Raw genomic sequence first — 22,539 nt, forward strand, 5'->3', positions numbered from 1 at the left:
CTTTATGTCTATAAGATCTTTGATTAAATTCCAATAAGAAAAGGCGGTTACAGGAACTTTTTCCGGACCAAAGGTATTATAATAATCTTGAAAGGTGTCTCCCACCCTCCGCCATCTTTTTATATCAATGGTTCCTTCCTGTGGGAACCAAGGGCAGGTATCTTTCACGAAATCAAAAAATCTAAATAAGTCACCACTTTTAACCTTTACTCCCCGTGTCTTTAAAGCCTCTTTTAATTGTCCTACGTAGATTTGATGTTGGCTTAATTCTTGTCCCATTTCGGGCGCGTAACTTACCCTCTATCCCGACGCAGCAGGCTCCCACGACGGTCAGAGGAACTTTTCTTTCACTTTAGTCGCCGGCCTTTCTATGCGCCCTCTTCCTCACGCAGTTCCCTCGTATCCAAGCCCCGCGTTTGGGCGCCACATGTCCCCTCCAGCGGGATCATTAACACAGACCTTGAAGGAGGGGGTGGGAATTATGAGAGACAAGAGACACAAGAAATGGAGACAAGACAGTATTCTGATCAAGTCTCATTAATGGCGGCGGTGTAATGCCTTATATGTGCTGCCAGGTAAGAGGAAGGGCTCAGAGCAGGAGGGGAGGGGAATAATGAGAGACGTCACCGGACGCATGCTCGGTAGACTTAGTCATATCCGGACGCGGGAGGTAATCTACCCGCGGGCAGGAAAAATTCGCGCGTGCGGGAAGGGTTGATGATGAAGAACCAGGAAGTGCGCCATCTTGTCTTTACAATGTGGAGTTTAAGCAACAGAGGCTGCAGCAATTTCCAAACCTCACAGCTCCGGACAGGTCCTCCTTTTTTATATTATTAATAACTAGAAGATAGCCCCCGGGAACTGCGCCTGTCTTAGGTTGGAGTGACACATCTCTTCACTGGTACCCGTCATGGGATTAGGCAGTAGCTATGACGGCCCTCCTGTCTTAGGTTAGTGAGAGATGACACTCTCTTACCCGTCATTGGCTGTCCAGTTCAGCGCACAGGGAAGGTGGTTTATAGCAAGCATAAGTGTGGACCACCGTAATCTTCCTGTTCTAGGTGATGATAATGTACCTGGATGGGTTTGGCTTGGATAGCCTCGATCTGTTGCTTAATAAATGTCATGAGCTTATTGAAGATCATAGGTCCCAAAGAAAGTAAGAGTAACAAACAAATCAGGGGGCCCAATAATGGTAAGATATAAGGGAGGAGTCCATGGAAACCAGTCCAGAGTGGGTTATCAATCATCTCTTTTCGTCGTTTTTCTAAGTCTTCTTGTAGTCGTTTGATTTTGTCTCTGACGATCCCGGACTTGTTGGCGTAAAAACAGCACTTTTCCTGTAAAGCTAAACAGATACCTCCCTGTTCTGCAGTTAACAAATCTAGGCCTCTCCTATTCTGGAGTACTACTTCGGCCAGGGAGTCTACTTGATCTTGTAGATCCTGTATAGTGCTTGAGAGAGCCTGTATATCTGAGATTAATTGGTGAGATAATTTGGTGTATTGAGTAACAGAAACCCCTAGACTAGTAGCCCCCGTTGTTACAGCAGTGGTTATGCCCAATCCTACAAGTAGGGGGATAAATTGTATTGCCCTCTTGTTTCTTCCTAAAAAATGATCTATGGCCGGAATAGGTACAGGCTCATCTCCAGGAATAATGTCTATATCTGGCAGAAGGGCGGCTAGGATACAAAGTCCTGTCCAATTTGTGGGCAAATATGTATATGCTCTATTGTTGCCACATATGAAAACTGAACTGTTTGGGGCACACAGCGAGTGGAAAACATTAGTGATAATAGAGCAATTAGTGAACTCAGCTATGCCTACGTCAATGTCGTAGGAATTATTGAGAAATGGAGAGTAGATGCATGAGGAGTTAGAGAATTCGAGGGGCTGTACTCAAAGGGGAGGAATGATTGTACAGGAAGTATTGGATATATATCTTGAGTCATTACTGGGTATGGCAAGAGGAACAGGATCCCCTAATGGTAAGCATAGCCAGCAATCACTGGCTAGACCAGAGTTGGAATTATTGAGTAGACTATGTGTAACAGTGAGGAGGTCAAAGGTCTGGGCATCGATTTTTTCTTTCCCACGAGTTTTGGGCAGGGCCAAGGGGTGGTAGTGAATTCCGGGTACAGATACCTTTGTAACTTCTCAAGTTTTTTGTGTACTGTAATTTCTCGGGCCTTGTCTTGTGGTCCTCCTCCATCAGAGATATGAAGAGGGGGGTGAACATTCCAACAGACAGGCTGTCCTATAGTTCCAGTACAGCCAGCCGATATAAGGTTATTGGTATTTCCTAAAACTGTAGGGACATTGCTGGCCCCTATAGCAGGGGTTCTAGTTCTGGTTAAGATAGACGTATAGTATGTTTTACCACCAGAGGTACATTTTTGATAAGCGGTGAAGCAGGAGCTGTGTATAGAATCTATAAATGTAGTGCAAGGGCAGTTTATGTTGTCCCCTCCACTAGATATTCTTGGGGTAGATACACACCTCCACTTAAGGGAGTTAAGCGGTAGGTATGCTGTGTAAGAGGAGCAAGATACTGTTGTTATATAAGAATTAGGTGGGCTGGCGAAATATCCCCCAGCGCAATCACAGGGCTTACCATGCCGTTGTTGTATTATTGTGAGGGCTTCACGTGGATCGCCGAAGCCGGCATGAACCTGGAATGCCTTGTAGGTCAGCACTAAGGTCCAGAGGAATCTGTAGTTGGAGTTCATCTCTGTAATAGAGGAAAAGAGTATTCTCAGGGAGAAAATTACTCCCTGGATTGACTATTGTTAGGTACCTGTCTTACCAGTCGTTCCGGTAGCCATCTGGCTGCATCATGAGCTTGGGAAAAAACACAAACTGAGCCTCTGCCCCAGATTAACACTGGGTCAGGACCATGCCATGTGTTGTCTAATGGGTCTCTCCATTTGACCATGGCAAATTGTTTTTTGGAGTCAGAATGCCAAAATCGATCAGCTGCTGATTTGTTTAAATCGTCTAGATTTAAAAAATTCAAAATAAAGAGTGAGTGATTAAGATATTTCTAGGGGTGCCCTTAGTAGGGTACCATTCCCCCTTTTTTATCTTATCAATGGTAGTTTTTAAGGATAGGTGAGCTCTTTCAACTATTCCTTGTCCTTGAGGATTATATGGGATACCAATAGTGTGTTTTATTAGTAATTTAAGACAAAAGTCTTGGAAGGCTTTGGATGTATAGCCAGGACCATTGTCTGTTTTTAGTTGTTTAGGCTTTCCAATTATAGAGAAACAGTGTAGTAGATGAGCTATGACATGTTTGGTAGCTTCACCTGTCTGTAGGGTGGCTAGTATAAATCCACTAAACGTATCTATACATACATGAATATATTTTAAATTGCCAAATTCTGAATAATGGGTGACATCCATTTGCCAGATCATATTAGGAACTAGTCCTCTGGGGTTTACTCCTAAGTGAGGGACTGGTAGGTAGGTTATACATGTCTGGCATTGTTTAACTATTTGTCTAGCTTGTTCTCTAGTTATTTAAAACATTAATCTTAGAGTTTGAGCATTAAGATGGTGTAGGGCGTGAGCAGTCAGTGCCTGATCTAGGTTTGTATTTGTAGTTACAGCTACTGTTTTGGTTGCCAAGTCAGCCATTTGGTTGCCTTGGGATAGGGGTCCTGGCAGTCCAGAGTGAGCTCTAATATGTCCAAGAAGAAAGAAAGGGGTTGATCTGCTACATATTAATTATTGGCATTGTAAAAATAAGTTGGCTGTGTCTGACACATGTTTGATTTGTGCTGCGGTCTCAAGCAAAGGTATTGAGTGAGCTAAGTAGGCACTGTCGGTATAAATATTAAGAGCCTGATTAGGGAGTTTGGCAGTACTGCAATTAGAGCTTGTAATTCTACTAGTTGAGCTGAAGTGGGTTGGTATTGAATTTAACGGTGGTATCGGCAAAGGTATATGCAGCTGTTCCTGTGGATGACCCATCAGTAAATATTAATAAGGCATTATCTAAAGGTGTTTTACTAATAACACGAGGAAAGATAAAAGCATGTAGTTTACAAAATTGAATAAGCTTATTTGGCGGGTAATGGTTATCTAAACTACCAGCATAAGAGGCACAAGCAATCGGCCATGTTTCTGTATTTTGCATTAACCAATGGATTTGTGGCTTAGAATAAGGTTGTATGATTGTGAAAGGTTCAATTCCAAAATATTTTTTGCTATTGTCTCTACCCAAGATAATTAGATCGGCTATGGCATCATAATAGGGTAGCAATACCTTTTTGGGAGATGAAGGCAAGTGGACCCACATAATAGGGTCATTTTGCCAAAACAAACCAGTAGGTGTCAGTGTTGTGTTAAATATCAAAAAGGTTAATGGCTGTGAATAGTCTATGGAAGTAACAAATTGTTCTGCAATGGCTGTCTCTACCTTATTAAGTGAAGAAAGAGCTTCTTTTGATAAAAACCTAAGAGAATTGGGGTTTGGGTCTCCCCTTAGGGTGTCAAATAAAGGTTTTAAGTCTCCCGTGGTAAGTTTTAAGTATGGTCTAAGCCAATTTATGTCCCCGAGGAGTTTTTGAAAATCATTAAGGTTTGTAATTTATCTTTACGGATAACTGCCCTTTGATTATTAATTCTTGGCCCGTACATTTGGAAACCCAAATATGTATAGGGGTCTTGTAGTTGTACCTTTTCTGGAGCTATTTGTAACCCTGCCATATTTAGTTCTTGTTTGAGTTGAGCAAAACACTGTAATACTTGCTCTCCTATCTTTCCTGCTATGAGGATGTCATCCATATAATGTATAATATATATTTGTTTCCATGTCTTTCTGACTAAGTGTAGGGCTGTAGCTACATATTTTTGGCACAAGGTAGGACTGTTGGCCATGCCTTGAGGTAACACCTTCCATTGATATCGCTTCATTGGTTCTTTAAAATTTATAGATGGCAAGCTAAAGGCAAATCGCTTTTGGTCGGCAGGATGAAGGGGAATTGTAAAAAAGCGATCTTTAAGATCTATGATAATTTTAAAATATCCTTGAGGGATTGCTACCGGGGAGGGTAGTCCGGGCTGTAAAGCTCCCATAAGGACCATAGTAGCATTTACTGCTCTTAAATCTTGTAAGAGTCTCCATTTTCCAGACTTCTTTTTTATGACAAATATGGGTGTGTTCCAAGGAGAGTTACTTTCTGTAATGTGCCCTGCCTCTAATTGTTCCTGCACTAACTGCTGGGTGGCAGCGAGTTTTTCATGGGTTAATGGCCACTGATCAACCAAATGGGCTCATCTGACTTCCATGTTATGGGGTCAGCGCACCTTTGGGGTGCAGGCATGTCAGTGGCCAACGCTAAAAATTTCCAAACCCCTTTGTGTCAGATTGTCCTAAAGTTGGAATAGGCTGTAGAATACCATTTTCTCTTTTTCCTAGTCTTTTTCCGGGGCTATACCCTTGGGCTAGCATTTGTGCAGTAGCTATATCGTTAGGGCTGCACATTATGATTTTCATCTGGGAGAGTAGGTCTCGGCCCCAGAGATTAACAGGTAATTTTGGGATAACAAACGGTTTAATGAGGCCTGAATTATTTTCTTTGTCTTTCCAAGTAAGGTACTTAGAGCTTTGTCTGGGATTATTGCTTTGTCCAATTCCTCTTAAGTTAGTTAAAGTTTCTGTGGTAGGCCAGTGAGAGGGCCAGTCTTCTTGTGTGATGATGGTTCCATCAGCCCCCGTATCTATTAAACCTGTAAACGGCTTACCATCTAGCCACAAGGTCAGGGAGGGCTTTTGATTGGTGATCGGCTGTACCCAATATATGTTCGAAGATCCAAAACCTCCCTTTGCTCTGTTAAAATGCTGGACTTTATTAGTTGTTTTAATTAGAGGTAGTAGGACTAACTGAGCTATTCTATCCCCTTGAGGGACAGTAATAATATTATCAACAGCCCTGGCCATTATTTTAATTTCTCCAGTATAGTCGTTATCGATTATCCCTGGAAAAACTTGTAGACCTTTCATAGTGACACTACTCCTTCCCAATACTAATCCAAAGGTATCAGGAGGCAAAGGCCCATATATCCCAGTGCTTAAAGCTTGTGCCCCCATCTCAGGCGTTAATACTGTGTGGGAGGTGGAACAGAGGTCCAGTCCCGCACTTCCTGGGGTTGCTCTACTAAGCTTCGAAATGGATTGTTGTTGCTGGCTGGAACAAAACTGACCGCCCCATCAGCTTGTTTCGGGGCCTGGGGCTGGCCCCTCATTCCATTTCCCTGTTGGGGTGTTAAAGGATTTCCCTGTCAGTTTTAGATTTGCACTCATTAGCCCAATGTTTTCCTCTTTTGCACCTTGGGCAAAGGCCTGGGACCTTTACTTCGGGGTATTTATTCGAATCTCCGCGGCAATCTTTTGCGAAATGTCCCCTTCTGCCACACTTAAAACACCCCCCTTTTTCTTTGTTCTTATTGTTAAAGAAGTCTTTTACAGTTTGTCCACTGAAAGCTGCGGCCATTGCTAAACCCTGTTGATAAGAGGGCCCAATGTCTGAGCATAGACGGATATATCCAGTTAAATCTGTTTTCTTTCTATAAGGTCGAATTGCCGCTTGACAGGCTGGATTGGCATTTTCATAAGCCAATTGTTTAACATAATCTACACCCGCCTCGGCATTACCAAAAATCCTTCCTGCTGTTGTTATGAGCCTGTGTACAAAATCTGCAAACGGCTCATCAGGTCCCTGCTTGACTCCAGTGAGCGAAGCTCCTGGGTCTCCCTTAACAGGGAGTTTCCTCCAGGCTTTTGTAGCGGCCGCCTGGATTTGTGAAAATAATCCGGGGTCGTATTGCATCTGAGCGTCAGTGTCGGTATAATTACCCGAGCCAGTTAACATATCAAAGTCCCACCATTCCCTCCTTGTTGATTTCTTTTGGCTGTATCTCTGCAATTTTCAAAAAACTCCGATTCCATATCAAGTGATCTCCTCCTGAGAGGACGGCTCTGACTAGTGTGTTCCAATCTGTTGGAGTGAGCCAATTATCGGCCACAGATTCTACTATAGCAAGAGTATATGGAGCAGTAGCCCCATATTGAGAAAGAGCAGTTTTTAATTCTTTTATGACAGTGAAATCAAATCCATTATGATGTCTCCAGGCCTGGCCCTGTCCATCTATTGTTTCAGTTACCGGGAAGATATCTTTAGGGGAGGATTCTTCTCTATCTCGGCTAGTAGAAAATCTTCCTTTTGGGACATGTTGTCCGGGCCGCTGAAGTGGGCGAGGGAAACCTCCCATATTCTCTGTATTGGTTACGCTCTCATTTCCTGTTTTTAATTTTTGTAGCCTAGTAATTAATGACTGATGTAACTCTTCTAGCTTAATTTGTTCTTCTAGCTGAGCGATTTTTTCTTTGAGTTCCTCTTTTGGATTAACTACTGCCATTACGTTGGGCGCAGAAACGCCACGTGTCCCATTATTAGGGAGGTGGGTGCGAGAAAAAGGGAGGCCAGTTAGGATTATGATATTTAGCTGCCTCTTCCTCTAATTCGTACATCTGAAATGTCAGGATTGTCGTTACTTTTGTCTTTTTGTGCGGTTTGCAAAATTGGGTATTTTTTGGGCCTTTTCTCGCCTAGCATCACTTTGTCTTTTACAGAAGGAGCCTTGGCCCCCTCGTCATCACTTTCAAGGGAAATAAGATCTACTTCTTTGTCTGGTGGGGGGCTCCCAAGGTCAGTCTGAGAGCTGACCTTTAAAATCTCCTCAGTCTGGGCAACTGCAGCCATTACTTGTGGATGGCCCCCTTTATGTCTATAAGATCTTTGATTAAATTCCAATAAGAAAAGGCGGTTACAGGAACTTTTTCCGGACCAAAGGTATTATAATAATCTTGAAAGGTGTCTCCCACCCTCCGCCATCTTTTTATATCAATGGTTCCTTCCTGTGGGAACCAAGGGCAGGTATCTTTCACGAAATCAAAAAATCTAAATAAGTCACCACTTTTAACCTTTACTCCCCGTGTCTTTAAAGCCTCTTTTAATTGTCCTACGTAGATTTGATGTTGGCTTAATTCTTGTCCCATTTCGGGCGCGTAACTTACCCTCTATCCCGACGCAGCAGGCTCCCACGACGGTCAGAGGAACTTTTCTTTCACTTTAGTCGCCGGCCTTTCTATGCGCCCTCTTCCTCACGCAGTTCCCTCGTATCCAAGCCCCGCGTTTGGGCGCCACATGTCCCCTCCAGCGGGATCATTAACACAGACCTTGAAGGAGGGGGTGGGAATTATGAGAGACAAGAGACACAAGAAATGGAGACAAGACAGTATTCTGATCAAGTCTCATTTAATGGCGGCGGTGTAATGCCTTATATATGCTGCCAGGTAAGAGGAAGGGCTCAGAGCAGGAGGGGAGGGGAATAATGAGAGACGTCACCGGACGCATGCTCGGTAGACTTAGTCATATCCGGACGGGAGGTAATCTACCCGTGGGCGGGAAAAATTCGCACATGCGGGAAGTGTTGATGATGAAGAACCAGGAAGTGCGCCATCTTGTCTTTACAATGTGGAGTTTAAGCAACAGAGGCTGCAGCAATTTCCAAACCTCACAGCTCCGGACAATTTTCTGTCTCAATGATCTTTCTCATATTGTCAGTGGGGTGTTAAAGTGTTGTGTGAGACTATTGTATGACAGCCTAAGTCTCTTTGTAGGTCTCTGAGAACTTGCTTTATGAATTTGGGTGCTCCTGTATTGGGTGCATACATATTTAGGATAGTTAGCTCTTCCTATTGAATTGAACCTTTTACCTTTATGTACTGCCCTTGTCTTTTTTGATCTTTGTTGGTTTAAAGTCTGTTTTGTCAGAAACTAGGATTGCAACCTCTGCTTTTTTCTGTTTTCCATTTGCTTGGTAAATTTCCCTCTATCCCTTTATTTTGGGCATATATGTATCTTTGCACATGAGATGGGTATCAAAGACAGCATACTGATAGGTTTTTGTTCTTTACCCTGCTTGCCATTCTGTGTCTTTTAATTGCGGCATTTAGTCCATTTACATTTAAGGTTAGTGTTGTTATGTATTAATTTGATCCTGTTATCATGATGCTAGCTGGCTATTATGCAGACTTGTGTACATGGTTGCTTCATAGTGTCACTGGTCTGTGTACTTCAGTGTGTTTTTGTAGTGGCTGGTAATGGTTTTTCCTTTCCATATTTAGTGCTTCCTTTAGGACCTCTTGCCAGGCAGACCTGGTGTGACAAATTCCCTCAGCATTTGCTTGTCTGAAAAGGATCTTATTTCTGCTTCACTTATGAAGCTTAGTTTGATCAGATATGAAATTATGGATTGGAAATCCTTTTCTTCAAGAATGTTGAGTACTGGCACCCAATCTCTTCCAGTTTGTAGGGTTTCTGCTGAGAGGTCTGCTGTTAGTCTGATGGGTTTCCCTTCGTAGGTGACCTGGCCTTTCTCTATGGCTGCCCTTAACATTTTTTCTTTCCTTTTGACCTTGGAGAATCTGATGATTATGTGTCTTAAGGCTGATCTTCTCATGGAGTATCTCCCTGGTATTTTCTGCATTTCCTGAATTTGAATGTTGGCTTGTCTTGCTAGGTGGAGAAGTTCTCCTATATGATATCCTGAAGTATGTTTTACAACTTGGTTCCATTCTCCCCATCTCTTTCAAGTACCCTGGTTAGTTGTAGGTTTGGTCTCTTTACATAACGCTATGTTTCTTGGAGGTTTTGTTCATTCCTTTTCATTCTTTTTTCTCTATTATTCTCTGTCTTATTTCAAAATGACAGTCTTCAAGCTCTAAGATTCTTTCCTCCACTTGGTCTATTCCACTATTGATACTTGTGATTGCATTGTGAAGGTCTTGTGTTGTGTTTTTCGGCTCCATTGAGTTGGCTATGTTCCTATCTAAACTGGCTATTCTGGCTATCAGCTCCTGAATTGTTTTATCATGATTCCTAGCTTCTTTGCATTGGGTTACAGCATGCTCCTTTAGCTCAGTGAAATTCATTATTACCCACCTCTGAAGCCTACTTCTGTCAATTCAACCATTTCAGCCTCAGCCCGGTTCTGTGCCGTTGCTGGAAAGGTGTTGTGGTCATTTGGAGAAGAAAAGGCACTCTGGCTTTTTGAGTTTTCAGCAATTTTGCATTGATTCTTTCTCATCTTTGTGGGCTTATCTACCTTCAATCTTTGAGGTTGCTGACATTTGAATGAGGCTTTTTTGGGGTCTTTGTTGTTGTTGTTTTGTGTTTGTTTGTTAACAGTCAGCCCACTCTACCATAGGGCTGCTGTGGTTTGCTGGGGGTCTGCTCCAGACCCCAGTGGCCTCGTTCTTACATACCTGGAGGTATCACCAGCAAAGGCCACGAAACAGCAAAGATGACAACCAGCTCCTTTCTCTGGAAGCTCTGTCCCAGGGGGTAAAACCTGTTGCTAGCCTGCACGCACCTGTAGGAGATGTCTGGAAACCCCCATTGGGGGAGGTCTCACCCAGTCAGAAGGAATGGGATCAGGAATCTGCCCAAAGAAGCAGTCTGGCTGCTTTTTGGTAGAGCAGTTGTGCTGCATTATGGGGCACACGTCTGCATCCAAACTGCCTGCAATCTCCAAAGCTGACAGGCTGGAGTGGCTGAGTTCACCAAACTGCAGAGATGACAGCCATCCCTCCTCACAGGAGCTCCATCCCAGGGAGAGATCAGAGCTCTGTCCATAGAACCCTACTGGAGTGACTGAAGCTCCTGCAGGGAGATCCTGCTCAGTGAGGAGAAATGGATCCAGGTGCTGCTTAAAGCAGTCTGGCCACAATCTGGCAAGGCAGCTGTGCTGTGTTGTGGGGGACCCTTCCTCCCAGACTGTCTGTATTCTCCAGTCAGCAGGCTAGAGCAGTTAAGTCAATGGAATCGCAGAGATGGCAGTCACCCATTCCCCTGGGAACCTGGACCCATCTCAGGCGGACTTCAACCCACTGCCATTGGCTGGCTGGGATTCCAAGCCAGTGAGTCTTAATTTGTGAGGTGCTGTGGAAGTGGGGCCCGCAGAATGACATTGCTTGGCTCCCTGGATTCAGCCTCCCCTTCCTAGGCATATGTATGGATGAATTTCCCACCTTGCCGGAGATCCCGGGGCCAGGGTATGTAAAACTCCTGGGTCTCTCTATGTGCCTGAGCAGCTGCTCTGCCAAGACTTCACACAGATCTGTGTATCAGACCCAAGGCTTGGTGGCATGGGCTCACGAGGGGATCTCCTGATCCACAGGGATATTGTCTGGTTCTGTGTCCCTGCCCAAATCTCATCTTGAATTATAATCCCCCCATATTGAGGAAGGGACCTCTAATCCCCACATGTTGAGGGAAAGGTTCTCTTTTCTCCACATCTTCACCAACACATATAGTCTTTCATCTTTTTGATAACAGCCATTCTGACAGGTGTGAAATGATATGTCAGTGTGGTTATAATTTCTATTTCCCTAATGAGAAGTGATGTTGAACAATTTTTCATGTATATCTGTTGGTCATTTGTGTGCCTTCTTTGGAGAAATATATGCTCAGGTCCTTTGACCATGTTTTAATCAGATTGTTTTATTTTTATTGTTTGAGTTTCTCATATATTTTGGATATAACCCCTCCCTCATTAGATGTATTAGTGTAAATTGCAAATATTTTCTCCCAATCTGTAGGTTGTCTCTTCATTCAGTTATTTCCTCTGCTGTGCTGAAGCTTTTTAGTTTGATGTAATCACATGAATCTATCTTTGCTCTTGCTGTCTGAGCTTTTGGGGTCAAATCCAAAAAATCACTGCTCAGAACAATGTCATGGAGATTTCCCTGTTTTCTTCTTGGAGTTTTATAGTTTCACGCCTTACGTTTAAGTCTTTAATCGATTTTGAGTTGATTTTTATATATAGTATGAGTCCAGTTTCATGCTCCTGCATGCGGAAATCCATTTTTCCCAACACCTTTATTTAAAAGACTACTCCTTTCACATTGTGTTTTTTGGCAACTTTTTTTTTTTTGAGACTGAGTCTTGCTCTGTTGCCCAGGCTGGAGTGCAGTGGTATGATCTTGGCTCACTGCAGCCTCCACCTCCTGGATTCAAGCGATTCTCCTGCCTCAGCCTCCCAAGTAGCTGGGACCACAGGCATGTGCCACCACAATCAGCTAACTCTTGTATTTTTAGTAAAGACAGGGTTTCACCATGTTGCCCAAGCTGATCTTGAACCGCTGATCTCAAGAGATCTGCCTGCCTCAGGCTCCCAATGTGCTGGGATTCCAGGTGTGAGCCACTGCATCTGGCTTTGGCACCATTTTTGAAAAACAAATATAGTTATGTATTAATCCAAATATACTTAAAAATCACCTTAAACATCAATGGTCTAAACACACCAATTAAAAGACAGGGGTTGTCAGAGTGGATAAAAAACAAGACCCAACTATATGTTGTGTCCAGTAATATCAATGGAGATTTTAATACCCCTCTATCAGTAGTAGACAGACAAATCCAGCAAGCAAAAAATTCAGTAAGGACACAGTTGAATTCAACACCATCATCAATCAATTAGATATAATTAACACTCATAGATTACTTCATCCAACAGCAGCACAGTACACATTCTTCTCAAGCTCATATAAAACATTCCCCAGGATAGACTACATTCTGCACCAGAAAGCACACCTTAACACATTTAAAAGAATAGAAATCATACAATGTTTGCTCTCAGACTCCAAGGAAATTAAACTTGGAATCAACTACAGAAAAAAGGCTGGAAAGTCTGAATTACTTGAAAATTAACACATTTCTAGATAACACATGGGTTAAAAATCTCTCAAGAGGCTGGGCGCAGTAGTTCATGCCTATAATCCCAGCACTTTGGTAGGTCAAGGTGGGCAGATTGCCTGAAGTCAGGAGTTCAAAACCAGCCTGACCAACATGGTGAAACCCCATCTCTACTAAAAACACAAAAAATTAGTGGGTATGGTGGTTCACACCTGTAATCCCAGCTACTCGGGAGGCTGAGGCAGGAGAATCAGTTGAACCTGGGAGGCGGAGGTTGCAGTGAGCCAAGATTATGCCACTGCACTCCAGCCTGGGCGACAGAGCGAGACTGTCTCAAAACAAACAAACAAAACTCTCAAGAGACATTTTAAAATATTTTGAAGTAAATAAACAAATTTTAAAATAGGATGCAGTGAAAGCAGTACTCAAACTGCAATTTATAGCATTGAAAGTGGATATTAGAAAATAAGATCTAAAATCAATAATATTTGTTTTTACCACAGGAAATAAGAACAGAACAAATTAAATCCAAAATAAACATAAGAAAAGGAATAATCAGGGCCGGGCGCGGTGGCTCAAGCCTGTAATCCCAGCACTTTGGGAGGCCGAGGCGGGTGGATCACGAGGTCAGGAGATCGAGACCATCCTGTATAACATGGTGAAACCCCGTCTCTACTAAAAAATACAAAAAACTAGCCGGGCGAGGTGGCGGGCGCCTGTAGTCCCAGCTACTCGGGAGGCTGAGGCAGGAGAATGGCGTGAACCTGGGAGGCGGAGCTTGCCGTGAGCTGAGATCCGGCCACTGCACTCCAGCCCGGGCCACAGAGCGAGACTCCGTCTCAAAAAAAAAAAAAAAAGAAAAGAAAAGGAATAATCAAAATTAGAGCACAAATCAGAAATAGAAAATAGGAAATCAATAGAGAAAAGTTAGTCACACAAAAGGGTAGGTCTTTGAAAAGATCAATAACAATTGCTAAGGCTTAGCCAGACTAAGAAAAACAGAAGACACAAATTACTAACATCAAAAATGAAAGGGGGCCAGGCATGGTGGCTCACATATGTAATCCCAGCACTTCTGGAGGCCAAGGCAGGTGGATCACTTGAGGTAAGGACTTGAAAACTAGCCTGGTCAACATGGCAAAACCCTACCTCTACTAAAAATACAAAAATTAGCCACGCATGGTGGCAGGCGCCTGTAATCCTAGCTCCCCAGGAGGCTGAGACAGGAGACTCGTTTGAATGCAGGAGGCAGAGGTTGCAGTGAGCTAAGATCACACCACTGCACTACAATCTGGGTGACAGAGCAAGACTCCATCTCAAAAAAAAAAAAACCAAAAAACAAAAAACAAACAAACAAAAAAAAACAAGAGGGGACACAACTACAGTTCCCACAGACATTAAAAAGTTAATAAAGGAATATTATAAACAACTCTAGGCCCACAAATTTAATAAACAAAGTAAAAGAATCAACTCCTTAAAAAGCACAATCTGCCAAAACTCACAGAAGAAACAGGCAATCTAAATGTCTGTATCTTTGAAAGAAACTGGATCAATAATTAATAACCTTCCAAAACAGAAGTCATTAGGCCCATATTGTTGTGTTGGTTAATTCTGCTAAACATTTAAGGAAGAAACTACACCAATTCCTAAAGCAGAACATTTCCTGACCCATTCTATGCAGCCAGCATTATCCCAATACCAAAACCAAAGACATTACAAGAAAACTACAGGCCAACAGCTTTTACAAACATAAATGCAAAAATCCTCAGTAATATATTAGCAAATTGAATCCAACAATATATAGAAAGAATTATACAGTATAACCAAGTGGAATTTATCCTAGGTATGTATATTAGTTCATTCTCTTGCTGCTATAAAGAACTGCCAGAGGCTGGGCACGGTGGCACACACCTGTAATCTCAGCACTTTGGGAGGCCCAGGCTGGTGGATCACCTGAGGTCAGGAGTTCAAGACCAGCATAACATGGTGAAAACCCATCTCTACTAAATACAAAAAATTAGCCGGGTGTGGTTGTGCATCCCTGTAATCCTAGCTACTTGGGAGGCTGAGGCAGGAGAATTGCTTGAACCCGGGAGGCAGAGGTTGCAGTGAGCTGAGATCGCATCATTCCACTCCAGCCTGGGCAACAAGAGTGAAACTCCATCTTTAAAAAAAAAAAAAAAAAAAAAAAGAACTGCCAGAAAATGGGTAATTTATAACAGAAAGAGGTTTAATTGACTTATAGTTCAGCATGGCCAGTGAGGCCTCAGGAAACTTATAATCATGCCAGAAGGGGAAGCAAACATGTCCTTCTTCACATGGTGGCAGGGAGAAGAAAAATGAGTGACCAGTGAAGGGGAGGCCTCTTATGAAATCAGATCTCACAGGAACTAACTCACTATCATGAGGACAGGATGGGGAAAACCATCCCCATGATTCAGTTGTCTCCACCCGGCCCCTCCCACAACACATGGGGATTATAGAAACTACAATTCAAGACAAGACTTGGGTGGAAACACAGCCAAATCATATCAGTATGCAAGCCTGGCTTAACATTCAAAAATCAATTAATGTAATCCATCACAATAGCAGGCTACAGAAAAAAATCAAAATCACATTGATACTGAAAAAGCATTAACAAAATGAAAAATCGTTCATGATAAAAACTCAGCAGACTAGGAATAGAGGGGCAATTTCCTCACCTTGAAAAGAACATCTACTAAAAACCTATAGCTAATATTATATTAATGGTGAGGAACCCAAAGTTTTACCACTAAGATTAGAAAGAAGGCAAAGATGTCTACTCTCACCACTGCTTTTCAGCATCATACTGTATGTTCTAGCTAATGTAATAAAACAAGAAAAGGTATAACAACTAGACAGGAAGAAATATATAAAATTCTCTCTCTTCATAGATGACATAATAGTCTATGTAGAAAATCTGAAATAATCACAAAAAAACTCCCGGAACTAATAAGTGATATAGCGAAGTGGCAGGATACAAAGTTAATTTCCAACATCAATTGCTTTCCTATAAACCAGCAATAAAGAGGTAGATTTTGAAATATAAAACATTACCATTTACATTATCACTCCTAAAAATGAAATACTTAGCTGTAACTCTTACAACACATGTACCAGATCTATATGAAGTAAACTACAAAACTTTGATGAAAGATGACAACTAAATGGAGAGATATTCTGTGTTCATAAACAGGAAGAATCAACATTGTCAAGACATTCAATTCTCCACAACTTGATCTACAAATTCAACACAATCTCAACCAATCCCATGAAGTTATTTTGTAGATATTGACAAACTGATTCTGAAATTTATATGGAAAGGGCCAGGCATGGTGGCTCATGCCTGTAATCCCAACACTTTGAGAGGCCAAGGTGGGAAGACTGCTTGAGCTCAGGAGTTCGAGACCAGCCTGGGTAATGTAGTGAGATCCCATCTCTACAAAAAAAATTTTAAATTAGCTGGGCATAGTGGTGTGTGCCTATAGACCCAGCTACTCGAGAGGCTGGGGTGGGAGGATCTCTTGAACCCATGAATTCAAGGCTTCACTGAGCTGTGATGGCACCACTGTACTCCAGCCTGGGAGACAGGTTGAGAAACCATCTCAAAAAAATAATAAAAAGTAAAAACTAGGTTTATATGGAAAGGCAGAGGACTCAGAATGGCCAACTCAATGTTAAAGAAGAACGAAGGTGGCCGGGCGCGGTGGCTCAAGCCTGTAATCCCAGCACTTTGGGAGGCCGAGACGGGTGGATCACGAGGTCAGGAGATCGAGACCATCCTGGCTAACACGGTGAAACCCCGTCTCTACTAAAAACTACAAAAAACTAGCCGGGTGAGGTGGCGGCGCCGGTAGTCCCAGCTACCCGGGAGGCTGAGGCAGGAGAATGGCGTGAACCCGGGAGGCGGAGCTTGCAGTGAGCTGAGATCCGGCCACTGCACTCCAGCCTGGGTGACAGAGCGAGACTCCGTCTCAAAAAAAAAAAAAAAAAAAAAAAAAGAATAACGAAGTTGGAGGACTGACTCTATCTGACTTCAAGATTTACTATGAAGTTACATAATGAAGACAGTGTGGTATTGGCAAAAGAACACTAAATAGGCCAATGAAACGGAACAGAAAGCTCAGAAACAGACCTACATAAATATAGTCAACTGATATTCAACAAAGGAGTAAAAGTAATACAAGAGAGAAAAGACAATCTTTTCAACAAAGACTTTAGAATGGTCAACAATCTTTGTAGACATCCACATGCAAAGAAATAAACCTAGACACAGATCTTACACCCTTCATAAAAAATTAACTCAAAATAGATAATAGACCTAAATTTAAAATGCAAAACTATAAAATTCCTAGAAGATAACTAGATGACCTTGGGCAGAACAATGACTTTTTAGCTACAACATCAAAGGCACTATCCATGAAAGAAAAAACGGATAAAACTGGACTTCATTAAAATAAAACACTTGTGCTCTATGAAAGACAATGTCAATGGAGTAAGACAAGTCACAGACTGGGAAAAAATACTTCCAAGAGACTTGAAAAAGGACTGTCATCCAAAACATACAAAGAACTCATACTCAACAATTAAAAAAATTAGCCCCAAAACACAAACAGAACCTCGCCAAAGAAGATATACAGATGGCAAGTATGTGAAAAGATGTTCAACATCATATCATTAGGAAATCAAAATTAAAACAAGATACCACTACAGATCTACAAGAGTGACCAAACTCCACAACAGTAACAACACCAAATGCTGCAGTGGGTGAGAAACAATGGGTACTTTCATTGCTGGTGGGAATACAAAATGGCACATAACCACTTTCAAATACCATTTGGCCATTTCTTATAAAATTGAATATATTCTTACCATGCAATCCTGCAATGCTCTCCTTGATATTTACCCAAAGGAGTTGAAAACTTAGTCCACACAAAAACCTGCACACGGATGTTTATAGCTTTATTCATAATTGCCAAAACCTCAGAACAATCAAAACATCCTTCACTAGGTTTGTGGGTAAACTGTTTTATATCAGATGATGGAATATTATTCAGCACTAAAAATATATGAGCAATCAAGTCATGAAAAGACACGGAGGAAACTTAAATATGTATTACTAAGTGAAAAGTGAATGAAGCCAACATGAAAAAGCTACATACTGTATGATTCCAAGCATATGACATTCTAAAAAAATGCAAAACTATGAATATAGTAAAATGATTACTTGGCAGCGATGATGGGGATGAACAGGCAGAATAGGGGATTTTTAGGGCAGTAAAAACAATGGCAGATAAATATCATAAGTTTGTCTAAACCCACAGAATGTATAACACCAAGAATGAACCCTAATGTAAAACATGGACTTTGGGTAATATGTTGATGTAGGTTCATTAATTGCAACAAATGTACCAAGTATGGAGGGAAATGCCAATAGTAGGGATGGCTCCGGAGGGCAAAGGAGGAACAGTGAGTATATGAGATGTTTTACTTTCTGCTCAATTTTGCTATGAACCTAAAACTGCTCTTAAAAAATAAAGATGTTTTAAAGTTTACGAATTAAAATAAGACATAAAACTGGTAAAATACAAATTAGGTCTGTAGTTTAGTTAAGAGTAGTACACCAAAGTTAACTGTTTTCATAAAATATTATTGTTAAATAAAGTGTTATCATTGGGAAATAACTGAGTGACAGGTAAACAGAAATTCTTACAACTTTTTATGAGTCTAAAGCTATTTCAAAAAAAGCTTTTAGCGCAGGGCACAGTGGCTCATGCCTGTAATCCCAGCACTTTGGGAGGCCGAGGCAGGATGATCACTTGAGCCCAGGAGTTTGAGACCAGACTGGACAACAATACCCCATCTACACAAAAAATAATTTTAAAAAATTAGCCATCATGGTGGTGAAAGCCCTGTAGTCCCAGCTACTTAAGGAGCTGAGGCAGTACTGCTTGAGCCCAGGAGTCTAAGATTACAGTAAACTATAATTGCACCACTGTACTCCGGCGTAGGCAACAGAACAAGACCCTGTCTCTAACAAAAAAAAAAAAATTAAAAGAAGAGGTAAGTTAGTCAAATGAAGAAGGCTATTATTTACCAGAATTTATATACACTTTAATGTTGCAATGTATCTAGCATTTTTCTAAGGTAATAATATCTACATCTCTATTTTAGAAACATTTTACAACTCTGTTCTTTAAAATACGACAGACGTAAGTTCTTGGTGGCTCAGTATAAAGTTTTAGGCATAGCAAAAGAGAAAATTCTGGATGAGAAAAATAAGTCTTGTATTATTAATTACCTTTCTAGGAGAGCAAACTATAAGGAACAATATATAAATTCTAATGGAAGACATGATATAGGTAATAGATCCAAGAGATAATCCAGACCACCATTAGGCTCAATTCTCTTATGACCACCACACTGAGACAACTTTTGAGTCATGACAAATAAATAATAAATTTTTATTAGCATCTTTTCAATTCTACAAATTTTAAAAGTCATTATACATTTTTAGAGGTTACTAAAAATTACTGAAATATGTCTCCACTTAAAAGGGAATCAAAGTAATTTATATAATTTTCACCTTTAATATTCATAATTTTTTACTTAAAAGTAGAATAAATTTTAACTCTAAAAAGATTACATCTTTTTAGAATTGAAATTACATTTCAATGAGTGTAGCTCTGCTGTAGTTCATGAGGTTTATACTTATTAAGAAATATTTAATTAAGTAAACGAATTCATTTATACCAAACCAAAACAAACCAAAAAAAAATGTATACGTATAATGAGACAGTTTATGTATGGTAATTACAGATTGGAAATTAAATCCCCTTTGCAAAGATCAGTGCATCTGGACTGGTTAATCCACTAAATTATCATCTTCGAATAAGAAAGTGACTCTTCCCCTTATTTTAAAATACACAAAATTTTCTAAAATGTAAAATGGAAAGCCTTAATACACAGGAAAAACACTGCATATCTTAACAAACTAGAAAGAAAATATATTTATATACAGAACTAAGATGAATCCACGCATTATTTTTACAAATATTCACATAGATGGTTTAGAGATAAGTAGTTAAGTGTGTCTCATTAACTAATGGATGCTTTCTAGCCTCTGTCTTCATTAATTTTATTTTCTGATATTCAACAAAAAATAATGCTTTCAGGATATATTACATATAGAACAATATCATTTTTATCAGTAATTTGTCTGAAAAAGAGAAAAACTTAAAAGCAGAAGCCTACAAAGCAAAGCAAAGTACAAAAGCAAAGAGTAATCACAATGTTTGCAAAATAGAAATGTGTGACTTTAACTTTACAGCAGGCTGCCTAATTAATCCAGACAGTAGAGAAAGCAGACTGAGGCAGGAAGTAAGAGGTAGGACTAAACTGTTAAGAAGATAATCATTTAAAATAAAACTTTAGAATCCTTATTCTAGGAATTCCTTTAATTCTACTTTGCAACTTTTAATAGATACACAAGATAATCATTTAAAATAAAACTTTAGAATCCTTATTCTAGGAATTCCTTTAATTCTACTTTGCAACTTTTAATAGATACACTAATTTACACAGGACACACTACCATTTACTATGTAACATTAAAGCTTTCAGTTAAGAAACTGGTCACCAATGAGGTGAGAGGCACCAGGGGAAAAAGCCAACCTGCTGAGGAAGACAAAAGAGGGGAAAGACAGAAGCTGGATCTTTTCTAATGTAGTTTAGCCACTATACTGATTCTGGAACTATCTACCTCTACACTTCCTGCTATGAGAAATAATGTCTTTGTCTTTAAATGTCTTTTTTTAAAAAAAAGAAAAGAAAAGAAAACTGGTCAAAAAGTTTCACATAAGATCCATTTAAAAATCTTTTTTTTCCTTAGAACAAAAATGGTTAAAAACTTGGGTTTTCTAAAGAAACCTGTATTAATATGAAGCTACAAAGATACACAAAGCTGAAGTATCTGAAACCATTTGGCCACCTGTAGTCTTCAGCAAGATCACAAAGTACTCAAAAATTCTTTGACCTGAGGAAAGGAAAAAAAAAAAAACAGTATAATTCCTTGACTAATTTGAGGTATCTGATATTCATCTTCATTTAAAAATATGTAATAGTTGAAGACCCCAGCCGTATAAGTAACTATCACAATGCCATTACATTTAGTTTCCAAAGAAATATTGTTAAGGCCGGGCCCAGTGGCTCATGCCTGTCATCCCAGCGCTTTGGGAGGCTGACGTGGCTGGATCACTTAAGGTCAGGAGTTTCAGACCAGACTGGCCAACATGGTGAAACCCCTCATCTCTACTAAAAACACAAAAATTAGCTAGGCATGGAGGCGTGCACTTGTAATCCCACCTACTTGGGAGGCTGAGGCAGAACTGGTTGAACCTGGGAGGCGGAGATGGCAGTGAGCCAAGATTGTGCCACTGCACTCCAGCCCAGGCAACACAGCAAGACTGTTTCGAAAAAAAAAAGAAAGAAAGAAATATTGTTAAATACTTCAGTAGTAAAAGATGAATGACCTAAAAGGTCATTTTAGGAGTTATTCATTGCTCTGTCGCCCAGGCTGAGTACAGTGATGCAATCAAAGCTCACTGCAGCCTTGAACTCCTGGCTAGGTGCACACCATCATGTCTGGCTAGTTTTTGTTTGTTTTTTTATAGAGATGAGGTCTCACTATGTTGCCCAGGCTGGTCAGGAACTCCTGGGCTCAAGCAGTCTTCCCATCTCAGCCTCCCAAAGTGCTGGGATTACAGGTGTGAGCCACTGTATCTATCAATTTTAGATACAGTTCTAAAATAGCTTTAACACCAATTTTATAATCTCTTTATTTAATATCATAGACCATTGACATATGCAGCTTTAACACTGATAACATTAATAAGCACAATAGTTCAAGCAGCTCTGAAGACCAAACACGTAGTAGATTTGTCATGTTTCTGAAGCACATATGTGAATCATACTCTGTAGTGTCAGTGTGTGGGGAAAATCATATAAGAAGTCAATGAACCTAGCCAATTGACCATAATGTAAGAATATGCTTGTTCTCCACATATTCTAGGCTACTCAATAATTCTCAAGAGACAAAGATTATTGCCTTGTAAAAACACCTTAAAAAGAAAGTCAACTGCTAGCATTATTAATAAAAGTAAATATAATAATGTGAAATGATTCTTAGTCAAAACAAAGAAGTGTTAGATAAAATTAAAAAGTGATTTACAAAGTCAGTTAAATTGATGGTTGGCTGTTAACACTTAATGCTGACTTAATTTCATTTAATAGTATTATAAGTTAATTTATCCTATATTTTTAACATCATTAATAGTATGAAGAGGTCACTGGAATTTTCCAGATAAGCTTTAGTTCATATCATGGGAAAAACAACTACATGTATATGCTACGGTAGTTACATAAAAAGTCAAGATTTTCAAAATCCTTGATATATCCCTTATGAATGTCAAGTCTCTATTAAACAGTAGACATTATGTCACAAAAGAAAGGAAAAACCAAATTTCTCTCAAAACTAAACCAAACAAATTGTGGTTTATTCTTTATAGCTTAATCACTGAGTTATCAACATGGGTATAGGGATATTTGTTATACAAATTCCCTTACTATTCTCTCTCAAATCTTCATCAATAAATTCCCGCCCAGTCCCTTTATCAAGGGGCACCACTCACTTAACAGAATATGGTCAACTCCCAGTGATATGGGCGATAAATGCACTGTGATTAAGACAA

The 22,539-nt window shown here is 40.4% G+C and overlaps 1 protein-coding gene across 1 annotated transcript in view; it reads right to left on the reverse strand.

The window, feature by feature from the left end:
* Positions 1–19,223: 19,223 nt before the first annotated feature.
* DCK (deoxycytidine kinase) overlaps positions 19,224–22,539 on the reverse strand; it is a 31,955-nt gene continuing 28,639 nt past the window's right edge. Inside the window, exon 7 of the mRNA XM_033214488.1 lies at positions 19,224–20,825. Coding sequence (XP_033070379.1) covers positions 20,799–20,825 — 27 coding nt within the window. The 3' untranslated portion in view covers positions 19,224–20,798. The remainder of the gene's footprint in view (positions 20,826–22,539) is intronic.

This window comes from Trachypithecus francoisi, unplaced genomic scaffold, assembly GCF_009764315.1.
Source record: "Trachypithecus francoisi isolate TF-2019V2 unplaced genomic scaffold, Tfra_2.0 Lachesis_group1, whole genome shotgun sequence".
In the NCBI taxonomy this organism is placed as follows: domain Eukaryota; kingdom Metazoa; phylum Chordata; class Mammalia; order Primates; family Cercopithecidae; genus Trachypithecus; species Trachypithecus francoisi.